This window comes from Tubulanus polymorphus, chromosome 12, assembly GCF_964204645.1.
Source record: "Tubulanus polymorphus chromosome 12, tnTubPoly1.2, whole genome shotgun sequence".
In the NCBI taxonomy this organism is placed as follows: Eukaryota; Metazoa; Nemertea; class Palaeonemertea; order Tubulaniformes; family Tubulanidae; genus Tubulanus; species Tubulanus polymorphus.
Window position 1 is genome coordinate 5158920 of NC_134036.1, and position 12548 is coordinate 5171467.

At 40.7% G+C, this 12548-nt stretch overlaps 1 protein-coding gene across 1 annotated transcript; it reads left to right on the forward strand.

Annotated features, from left to right (window-relative positions):
• The first annotated feature begins 10381 nt into the window (after positions 1-10381).
• On the forward strand, positions 10382-11485 carry LOC141914210 (uncharacterized). Its single transcript, XM_074805477.1, has one exon. The coding sequence runs from the start codon at positions 10382-10384 to the stop codon at positions 11483-11485; it is 1104 nt and encodes a 367-aa protein (XP_074661578.1).
• Positions 11486-12548: the final 1063 nt, after the last annotated feature.

The following is a 12548-nucleotide window of genomic DNA, read 5'->3' on the forward strand; positions in this document are numbered from 1 at the left end:
TTTCGTAGAAACAAAATTGCAAAATAGGAGCTTTCACTGCTAAGAGTACATCAAAAATCAAAAGTAGCTTCATCGGGTAAATGAATAATAATGCGGATAGTATTCGAGCCCGAGTATTCGGTTTTTGTTTTATAACCCTTTCAGTTCTACGCCGCAGTGCGGTGTATAATAAATCAAGAGATGGACTTTGCTATTACATCGCATCACGGTGTATTGATGTAATTAGTAATTAGTTTTTTATATCTAATGAAAGATGGCAGCACCTGTCAAACATCACGAACTGACCGCGCTGCATCGTAGATGTGCTAAAGCGGTTTGTTCCTTATTTAACGCACTGGGGTGGAATTTGAATAGAATTTCAAATGATCTCCAGCGTTTTCGGGTATCAATTAATCGTCACCGAAATCAGGGTTTTAATTAAGTCCGTAATTTAACCTCCCTATCGTAATAATTTTCAAAGTGAAAAAGGTAGAGATCAATTTAGAAAGTTCTCTTTTTTCGGACAAAGGACTTGGTGTGGCCTAGATATCCGCACCGGCAATCCTATCCCAATAAATATATTGTCTAGGATTTACGTGTAGAAATATATGTAACCTGACGACCACTTATTTGTGGTCACATCTGGTATGCTTTACGCGAAGCTTACTATATATCCAAGCAGTCATCTAGATAGTTTATCATACTCGATAGTTATTTGTAAAATTAAGAAAATGCTTGTAACTGATAATTACGTTTCCTACACGCTTAATCGTGTTTTTTATGGTGCTTCGCAAGGATCTGTTCCGTCACCGTTGCCATTCTAAAATCTTCTAGTTATCTCCGTAAAACTCCTGGCATCTGCTCTCAATGTTTAGAAAGATATCCTCTGATAGTTGTTAAGATTATATTGCTATAATCATCATTGTTATCATTAGCATTAGTATTATTAATTCATTAATTACCATTTTACGAGTAATTTAGCGCGTAGTCGACTCGTCAGCCGATTGAAGGGTTGGGCTTGTCGATCAGCGAAACTATGTTAGCTACGTCGACGCGTTTAGGGGCTATACTGTCTATAGAACGGGGCGTACCCGGGCCGTTTCGAAGGTCTCTCATCGACGTGTGCACGAAATTGTGTACGGTATAAGCGCTGTCCGGTACGGGCTGATTCGCGTAGCCCGATTTGATCAAATAGCTACACCACTCCTTCATTTCGGCCGTCTCGAGATTTTTCGTTTGACAAAAGATTTTCAGCCGTTTTTTGTTAGCTTCATCGAAATGCGGGTTGAAATGATGATGAGAAGGTATGTAAATCGCGTCGCAAACGCGCCAGAGTTGCCGCCCGTGAACGCGTTCCTGTTCGTACCGGTCGAGCGCTATTTGAACCATGAACGGCCCGGTTTTCCAGAGCACATCGTTCGCGCTTGTCGCGCGGTTGCGCTCGGGCAGGGCTTCGATGATAGCGCCTATTGCCGGGTGACCGGGCGTCGAAACCATGAACGAGTTCAAAGGGGTCGATTCGCGGTTGAATATTAGGCGCGAGTGGATCGGATGATCTTCGGGTATCAGGGCGGTGTGCGCGTCTAAAAGCCGGTCGAATCGCCGGAACACCACGACATCCATGTCGGCGTAGACGCCGCCGTATTCGTACAGTACGAAATAGCGAAACGCGTCGGCTCGCATTATTCCGTGCACGTACGATCGGTAAATTTCGGCGTACTTCGGGTATCTCCGCGCGACGAAGTCGGCGGCGAGCGCGTCCGTCCAGAACCAGTATTCCCAATCGGGGTACACTTTGGACCAGCTGACTGGGCTGGCTACCAGCGCCGGCGGGATCGTCGAATCCTTCCAGGTTTGGTGGATGCGTTTCGGAACGGCTCCGCACGATCGTCGGCCGGGAGTTAGGCGCGCGGCGTAGCTGGAGTTTTGCAGCATTTTGGCGATTGCGTCGCCGTATACGAATGTCAAATGCGGGAGTCGAGATTCGTCCGGTGCGGCCGGGAATAGTCTGAAATTGAAGAGCGATATACAGGTTTCTGAATGAAGGTGAAACATTTCGAGATATTTTGCATCATCGCTCGGAGGTGAAAAGAATTCACACGTCCATCGTTTTAAGTGAATCGCTTCTCGATCATCGCGCGCTTACCTCGCCGGCTTTACGAACAAGTCCCGACTGAAAATAACGATCAGTAGCGTTATGCCGGCTATGGCACTGCATATGAGCACCTTCATCATCGTCACGGGCAGCATAACGCGACCGTGCGCTATGTCATCGGATACCTTAAAAAGCCCAATATTGAAATGGTGAAAATACGCTATGTTTTAGCAATGCAGTTGATATAGAAGACGTCTTGGTATCAATGAACATGTGTGTTTTTATTTTTTCTTTCTTCACCACCATCTATGTAGTTTGTATGCCGGGGCAAGTGCTGCGCACGCTTTAACTGAAGAAATATTGAATTGACTTGAATTGTGTTGAATTTCATCGCGTGACCGGCTCTGGAAAACTAAACGAATAGTGAAATAATGTTGACGAATATTGCAGTGAAGCAGCCATAACGGGTTTTCTGCCGAGCCGAAAAAATGGTGCGGATTTGTTCGGATTCGAACCCGACTGGCACTGCTTCACGAGTGCGATCCGGAAAATACCGAGTCATAATAAGAGGCTGACGGAGATGCCTACAGATGGAGCGTTTAAACTAAACAACAATCAAACGAATTGAGCAATGAACGAAGAACTCATCGGTCGATTGATAAAGAAATTGATATTTTTGCATAAATATGGGAATAAAACTAGCCGAGCGGATTCCCGATACACGGGAAAACACTATAAGTACTTCTTGAAAAATCATCATCGAGGAAAGGTTTTCTCCTTTCCAGCTACGCCAAACGAGTTGGTAAATGGAGAGTAAGCTAATTCGATTCTGATGGTATCGATGGAATTGATATGAAAATGATCAAGAGAGTAATATATCTAATTTAGAAACCCCTGTGTCGTTCCAATCGAAACCTTCAAACTGGAGTCATACCTTAACACAGCAAAAGTCTGCCCGCTTCACAAAACTGGCGAGGGTAGAATAACAACTGTCTGACGTGTGGATGATATGTTTAAAACCTACTATATATTCCGGTCAAAAATCCACTGAATCAACTTCTTCTCCACATTCTATACCGGGCTTGAATGAGATATGACGATCTGTCGAGTTCGAGGTGTTGCACGTCAGATGTTGTAGTCGCAGTTTCACAGCTGTGTCCTGCCTGTATGCCGGTTGTATAGCCGAGGATAGATATGTACGTCGCGTGTGCATTCGTTATTCACATTACGTCTTAAAGTTCGCATAAGGAGGAGAGTGAATGAGCACGGAGGGGCCGGGCAGGGAACACCTGAGAAAAAAGCTAATTGGAATTGTTTCACGGATTGAATAAGACCTGATACTGATGTTGATGGTGACCTAATCATTCCCAATGGCTTCAATGATTTAGAAATAGTATTGATAAGATACTAATGACGACCACCTCATTCTCGATAGCGATTCATTAAATTATGATTAGTTACTAATGACGACCTTCTCATTCTCGATAACTTCAACGATTCGGTAAAATTATGATTAGTTACTAATGACGACCTTCTCATTATCGATAACTTCAACGATTCAGTAAAATTATGATTAGTTACTAATGGCGACCTTCTCATTCTCGATAACTTCAACGATTCGGTAAAATTATGATTAGTTACTAATGACGACCTTCTCATTATCGATAACTTCAACGATTCTGTAAAATTATGGTTAGTTACTAATGACGAACTTCTCATTCTCGATAACTTCAAAGATTCAGTAAAATCACGATTAGTTACCAATGACGTCCTTTTCGTTCTCAAAAACCTTCGACGATTCATTATGAAAGTTTAGTACTTACTAATAACGATGTTCTCATTTCGAATTCCTCGACATATTTAATTTTCAGCGCGCATTTAGCTTCGTTTAGTTTGGTGGCTTGACATTTTGTCTGCACCATGGAGGTAAGCCTTTTGAAATTTGGTATTTCGAACTGGTCGTTTCTTTATAAACGAACAGTGAGTGTGTGATGCGTGCGGACTGAAATAATGGCTTCAGACAGTGTATCGGGTGGCGTTCAGTTTCTCGACCTCAACGGATCGACTCCCTTTTCTAGTGTCGGTGATTAGATAGCGTTTATGAGCTACAGACACATAGATAGTTGTTTGTTAGCCTCTGAAAGCTAATAGAATTGTAACAATGAAAAAGAGTTGTATCTGCATCACTCTTGCGGTGATCATTTCAGTTCCTAGTGAGTCTAGTAAGAGTTTCGGTAAATATATTCTAATCTATTTCAATCTATTCTATTTTCGTTAAATATATACTAATCGTTCAATCAATCCGTACACTAGACGCAAGAGATGGCCTCGGAAGTTTTCCCTATTTGCTAGAAGCATTAATTTGAATTTCCATGTTTTTGTCCGCGCTCCTATATTTACTATACTCCCGACATTAATAGTGGTTCTAATAACTATCCGATTGATTTTCACGTTGAGACGCGCAGGAGCAGCGAGAAAAACCGTGTCTTCAAATCGTTTCGTTTTCATTATATTTCCATCTTCGGTCCTCTCGTAAATTTACCGGGCCACATTATTCTCAACAAATGACGTTCAATTCACGCCAGTTTAATCTAATTGAGAGAAATCGCAAAATAAATATGAGAAAAAAAACGAGAAACTTGAATAAGAGTAAATACATTTGCGCTAAAGCCTATATCAGCCATCAACAGGCACTGTTCTGAGAACAGGAGAATATAACAAGATATCTATACAAGAACAAAACAATAGAACAGAGTGAGTGATTTGAAAGTTGAAAGGGAATATTTTAAAGTAATGAAATAATGGTTGGAAAACAATAGTAAAGTAAGCAATAGCAATCAAGGGGCATAAACAGATTAAAGTAATTCATAAAAAAGACACATACTTGAACGATTCAAAAGTGAGGACAAACTTTAAACGAGATACTTGACTGTTGCGGACGTGTTTTAGTTGACGGTAATTACCTACACCAAGCTTAAAATGATTTAAAACAATTCTAAAGCGAGTCGTCAATTTATGACAGACGGAAAGGCGCACACAATATTCCGACGCTCGATCCAGACACAAATATCTAGATTTCGACCGACAGCTTTTAAACGACTGGTCGAGCGAGTTCGAATTATTTCCAATTCCGCGGTTAGTGATCCGATTTAGAGACGTTTGAAATCCCCCCCCCCCATCAGCCCGCCAGGTGCCACGCCAGGGCATTATTAGCGGTTTGGTGTTTCTTTTTCCCAATAGGGTAGAGACCAGGACCCAGTTCCACATTTTTGTCAGATCGAGTTTACTCTGAGTTAAAGTTAGTTCATTTTCAATGAGATTTAAAACTACGAGTCAAATCTTAACTCTGAACTGTGGAACTGGACCCAGAGAAGCAGCTTCGACCAGAAACTCGCCATCAGGGTTCAAACGTTTGGGTTGACCGGCGGCCCAGGGACCGCCCAGGGACCGGCGGCTTTAACCACCCAGCCACTGCGCCTCTCCATTTTCGATTCAACCCACAAGAAACCGCTCGATTTCGTGTGCGTCATTTTAGTGGCATCGTCGACCGAGTTGTTGATATCGCCTATACTAAATATTCTTTAGTAAATATATCTCACAGTAGCTTTATATATTGTTCTGCACTAGGCTACGTATTTGAGATTTTTTTTCAACTTTTCTCATTCAGATCTAGTTTCCAACTCGCCTATTATATAATGGTCGGGTATAGATAGAAATTTGCTGCAGCGAAATTACAGGTTTAAAACGGAACGATAGTTTCGCCGATGGTCGTCGACTCGATAATTGCGGTTATTCGATTTCTAGTCTCTCGGCGTCAGCGAGCGTTTGACTCCGGTGCGGTTTAGTGCATCATTTCGTATCGTAGTCAAACCGTGCGAGGAAGCCGCGATAAGTACGATATAACTCCGAAGAGTTATAAATTTGGAAGTTCAAACCGATTGTTTCGCTATCATCAACGACCAGTGTCTGCGCGCAGTGTGCAGGCTATATTGATGGCTTCAGAAAATGTATCGGTCGGCGCTCATCAGTTTATGATCGACGTCAACGGATCGGACCCGACAACAACCAGCACTGAGAAGGAGGAGGGGTTTAAACCGCGTTCGTGGTGTAAAGACATCGCGCATCACAACGATTACAAACCGTTTCACGCGAATCTGTATCTACAAATCACGACTTACCTTATCTTTAGCATTTCCATCTTCGGCTTGGGCACAAATCTACTGTCGTTTATCATCATCAGTAAAGACAGTTCAAACAACACCAGTATATTCTATTTGAGGTGTTTGGCTGTTGCGGACATGTTCATGTGTTTGTCTTGTATCGTATTCGACTTTCAGTATGGGCTTTACAAGCATACGCTGTTGCTGGACATGACTGTTGAAATAAACCACGCTATGAAGCGCATCGGTTCGTACACTAGAAAGATTCGAATCATTTTTTCAGATATCAGCGATATGATAACATTGTTGATAGCTATAGACAGATATATCGTTGTTTGTTGGCCTCTGAAAGCTGTTCGAATTATAAGTATGAAGAGATGTTATATCTACGTGACTGTCGTTGTGTTCATTTCAGTAAGCGATCAGTTCAAAATTTTTCTCAAGTATAATAATCGTCGTTACATTAATCTGTGCACTGGACACGATTTATGGGCACCGACATTGACTCCGTTTGGTCGAAGCAAGTATCTAAGATACTATGAGGTTTTAGTACGCGCTCCTATTATTACCATAATCCCGACAGTGATAGTGATTCTAATAACTATCCGATTGATTTTCACGTTGAGACGCGCAGGAGCAGCGAGAAAAGCCATGTCTACAAATAATCAAACTTCTAACAACAGCAGCAGCAGCAGCAGCAGCAGCAGCAGTACTGACCGTAGTTTAACTCTGACGTTAGTTCTCATTTCGTGTTTCTATTTACTGAAAAAAGCGTTTAGTCTCAGATCAGTAATAACTAACCTCATTCAAACTCTAAACGAACAACTTGGTTTAGTACGCACCGTGTATTCAGTCACCCAAATTCAAAATATAGTCAGAATGATCGTAGCGTCCAACAATTTCGTCATTTATTGCGCTTCGAGGCGTCGCTTTCGAAATCAACTGAAGGTGTTGTTTTCGATCAGGCCTAGTCGAAATCATGGCTCAAGAAACTAAAGAAACGATACAACGAGCTTCTAGATTCTAGAAGTTCATAACGCACTTCAAACTCGGATGTATAAATTTGCTCTAAATATGGAAAAAAATATAGTTAAAACTACAGATTTTTCGCCTCCACTGTAACAATCAATCCGAAGAGATCGTTTCCATGAACAGAGATGAAATCTATTTATCTGTCGCTGTGACTTGAAAAAAAAATATTTCGTTTGGTATCCGTACATGTTTTCACTCATCCTCGGTGAATATAGGAACGTTAAACGTACATTTTTTGAACATTAATGAATATCTATTTTCAAGTGAAACATTAAGTGTGAATTTAGAATAAAAATAGTAAAGATGTGCCATTTCAATTTTCTCATTCATGTAGATGTCAGATTGTTTGGTATTCTCTGTTGTAACTCTGATCTCACGTCAGGCTGGGTCGTGACCACATGCCGGGTGTATACACAAAATCCAAATTCAAATTCAAAACCTATTCAGCGCATAAACGTTAGGAAACATATCGTTCGCGAAACGATATGTTTAAATTGTAATTCGATCCACAAACCTATAACGGATAATGGTCAACATGAAATGGGAATACAGCCCTAAAACCATAAAACCGGATTCGATTAAGATTAAACATATCATATCTGACGTCTGGTCCGTTTCGTTCACGCACATTGAGAGCGACGAAAACGTTCAGATGTGTAGAAAATATTTCTCAATTTCTAAATAAAACTTCATATTTTACTATATTTCTCACTGTGGATAGATAGATACCATCTTTTTTTCCTTTCGATTCAGATCGTGTTTCCCAGTCTCTGAATGCGATGGTTAGATAGACGAAACTTTAGCGAAATTGCAGGTTTAAATGGTAAAGACAGTTTCACTGTTGGGCGTCAACAGAACTGCGGTATTTTTATTTCCATTCGCTCAGCGTCAGCGCGCGTTTGACTTTGTGCAGACAGTTTGATGGTGTCGGAAAATGTATCGGTTGTCGCTCAGCTTCTCGACCGCAACGGATCGGACCCGACAACGACCACCACTGAGAAGGCCGGGTTTAAACCTCATCCGGGTTGTAAATACGTCCATCATTCCGATTTGAGATCGTTTCACGTGAATCTGTATCTACAGATCACGATTCACGTTATTTTCAGCATAGCCATCTGGGGTTTCGGCACAAATATTCTGTCTTTTGTTATTCTCAGTAGAGAACGTTCAAACAACACCAGCATATTCTATTTGAGATGTTTGGCAGTTGCGGACATGTTTATTTGTGTGTCTTATATTGTATTCGACTTTCAGTCCTGGCTCTACAGTCACACATTGTTACTGGACATGACTGCTGAAATGAACCACCATATGAAACGCGCGTCTGCATACTCTAGAAACATTAAATCTATCTTCTCGGATATCAGCGACCATGTAACATTGTTGATAGCTATAGACAGATATATCGTCGTTTGTTGGCCTCTGAAAGCTGTTAGAATCATAAGCCTGAAGAGAAGTTATGTTTGCATCCCTTTCGTTGTGATATTTTCAGTTTGTGATCAGGCTATGAATTTTTTCGTATATCATACAATTCGTTTTATCAATCCGTGTACCGGACAAGACAGAATGACTGTGAGATTTACATCATTTGCCAACAATAAATATTTCAGATACTACGGTTTGTTTGTACGTGGCCCAGTAATTACAATAATCCCGACAGTGATAGTGGTTCTGATAACTATCCGATTGATTTTCACGTTGAGACGCGCAGGAGCAGCGAGAAAAACCATGTCTACAAATAATCAAACTTCTAACAGCAGCAGCAGCAGCAGCAGTGACCGTAGTTTAACACTGACGTTAGTTATCATTTCATGTTTCTATTTACTGATTAAAGCTTTTAGTCTTAACGGAATAATTAATAATCTCATATATGCATTGAACGCTGATATCAGCAAAGACACCTTATTGGCAAGGATAGTGATTCAAGTTCAAGACATAGTCAGAATGATCGTAGCGTCCAGTAATTTTGTCATTTATTGCGTTTCGAGGCGTCGCTTTCGAAACCAACTGAAAGCGACTTTTAGGACCCGTAATCGGCTGAAATAAATCATGACCATTTCGATTTATGTTTTTTTTTTTTTAAATTCCAATTTATTTCGTGAGAAAGCAAGTTACGAGAATATTTACAAACAGATCAAAAAATAAATTCAGAAGGCTTTCTCACGAGGGCCATGCAAAGGCCAAAAGGCCGTCCACGCAGTACCCTTGAAAAGAAAAAAGCGAATCGAAAAATGAGAGAAGATTAGAAAAGACCACGATAAAAAATGGGGTTAATATAAGCGAAGAGAGTGATTTAGGAACTATTATAACAGTTGGGCTTATCGCAGTGATGGGAGTTTGAGTAGCTGGAGGTGAGAATATATTCGCCCGTTGAAAATGGGCTTGGAAGGGGCCTGGAAGTTGTAGATTTTGCCAGATTTTCAAGACAATCTAATACATTGAACGCTAATATGGTATCGATTGTATCCTATTGCAAATATTACTGCTGAATAAACTCCTCTGAATACGGTCTGAATTCATTAAACACGCGTTAAACGGCGCTTCTTAAAGACTTCTTTACTACATTTATTTCAAGTCACAATACCCATCAACCCGAGCTTGGCCTTGTGTTCTACCCGAGAAAAGGGTACTAGCCCCTTAAAAATGAGGTGTTCAGGCAGTTTTCAATATACGTTATTCTGATACAACTCATGCACGGCTAGTATACTCTTTAGCCGTAATTCGCTTTCTGTACATACATGTGTATATGGCACGAAGCGTAATGTAGAAGAAAAATGAAATTGAATATACGAATATATCGATTCGCAACTATAACTCTCGTTAATGGCACAGGTTCGCGGCTTAATTAGTAAATCTAGCTTTCCATGAAATTTGATACTGTTTGCACGCGTGTTGTAGAGCGTCGGAATTCGAGAAACGTGGTTATTTCAGGTTTAAATCAGCGCGCATTTGACTTTGTGCAGTTTGGTGATCCGATGCCTGATGAGGTGATAGTCGTACCAGTTCTCGACGAAGACAGCATTGAACTAAATCTACTTTTAGCAGATTAACAGATTTGGGAGTTAAAACAAATCGTTTTAAAATTTGCAAACAGCGAATGTTTGCTGAAATAAGGATGGCTTCGGACAATGAATCGGTCGGCGCTCAGTTTCTCAACCTGAACGGATCGGACCTGACAACAACCACCACTGAGAAGGCAGAAGGGTTTAAACCTCATCCGCGGTGTAAATACATCCATCACGCTGATTACAAACCGTTTCACGTGAATCTGGTGTCGCAGATCGCGACTTACGTCATTTTCAGCATAGCCATCTTCGGTTTCGGAACGAATTTACTGTCATTCGTGGTTCTTAGCATGGAGCGTTCGAACAACACCAGTATATTCTATTTGAAATGTTTGGCCTTTGCGGACATGTTTATTTGTTTTTTCTACATCATTTTCGACTTTCAGTTTCAACTGTACAGTCACACATTGTTACTGGACATGACTGCTGAAATAAACCACGTCATGAAGCGTATGCGCCCGTACACAAGAAACACCCGACTTCTGTTTTCGGGTATCGGCGATTTGGTAACGTTACTAATAGCTATAGACAGATATATCGTTGTTTGCTGGCCTTTGAAAGCTGTCGGAATTATAAGCAAGAAGAAAAGTTACATTTACATCGCCGTTGTTTCGATTATTTCACTTGGGGACGTAGCGAAAAACGTGTTTAAATACACGACGAAATACGCACGGAATCCGTGCACCGGACACGTGAGATGGAATCAAAAGTTGACTCCATTCGCTAGAAACCGGTATTTCAGATACTACGAGGTGTTTATCCGCGCTCCTTTATTTACTGTAATCCCGACGGTGATCGTAGTTCTGATAACTATCCGATTAATTTTCACGTTGAGACGCGCAGGAGCAGCGAGAAAAACCATGTCTGCAAATAATCAAACAGCTAACAGCAGCAGCAGTGACCGTGGTTTAACTTTGGCGTTAATTCTAATTTCATGTTTCTATCTAGTGAAGAAGGCCTTCTTTTTCAATGGCGCCGTCACGAACTTGGTTCAAACTCTAGGCGGAACAATCGGCCCGGCGGTTTCGTCTTTTTACCTGAACATGGTTCAGGACATTATCAGAATGATCGTGGCGTCCACTAATTTCGTCATCTATTGCGTTTCGAGGCGTCGCTTTCGAAATCAACTGAAAGCGATGTTTTCGATTTCGTGAATAGAAATCGAGATTTTATTGAAATGTTTTATCGTTAAGAAGAGTTCATATTTAGTCCCAACACCAAAAACGATACCGTCAATCGCAATGAATGATAATTAAAAAAGGAATTTTCGATAAGCTTGAGCCAAATTCTAAGTGGATCCAGGCCCCGATTGGAAATGAATTTTGTCCGTACATCATCTTGTTTCTTATCAATTAAGCAATTTCTAGTACCCTGCTCACTCAATATGTATTTTCAGACTATTGTCACTATTCCTTTGAATTATCTTCATTTATCGCTGACTGATTACTTGTTTATTACACGGTCGAGCGATAGTATACACTGTAGCCACGATCACACGGAAACGATTGGCCCGGACCAAATTTTTGCACGGATCAGGCTCGAGCCAAATTTGAGTCGTGCCTAATTAGAGAGCGCGCTCACACGTTCACCACTCACTCGATACTAAACAATCATGTTTGTGTCCCGCGCTAAGATTTGGCTCGGGGGCCTGGTTCGACGTTTTCGATCGTGCAAAATTTTGCCCGGGCCAAACAGATTCAGATTCAAATATTATTGTCCACAATTTTCACAATTCGCATTGAACAAAAAATTTACATTAATACAAAATGACGGTATAACATATCTCTATTTTATACATGTGTACAATTTAATTTGAGCATATTCGAATAAATTTAGAAAGATTCATCAGAATTCCTTGGTTTTTTTTGTACAGAGAAGGAGTTAGTATTTTCAAGATTTGGAGTTGACCAAAATCTTCTCGGGATAAGCTCCGGGCCAAAGATGCTCGTCTTGATCGCAGCTTGAAGTACTACCGAAAGCTCGTACTACCAGATAATCTAACACGCTGTCTTAATGATAACATCAGTAATAGTGAAAATAATAATCTATTGCTATAAGTAGTATACTAATGACTAACTTCCATATGAAATATGATATTTGGCTTACAGAATAAGATGCATGAATCAGAACAAGAAAATTAATTTTAGAAAATTATTTGACGCCTGGGGAAAAAATGTAGAATTTCTGGGCTTAGTTAATGTGGAATTGCAAATTTGA

Bases quoted from the DNA above. Each gene is read 5' to 3' on its own strand.
- LOC141914210 (XM_074805477.1), top strand. From the start codon at position 10,382: ATGGCTTCGGACAATGAATCGGTCGGCGCTCAGTTTCTCAACCTGAAC.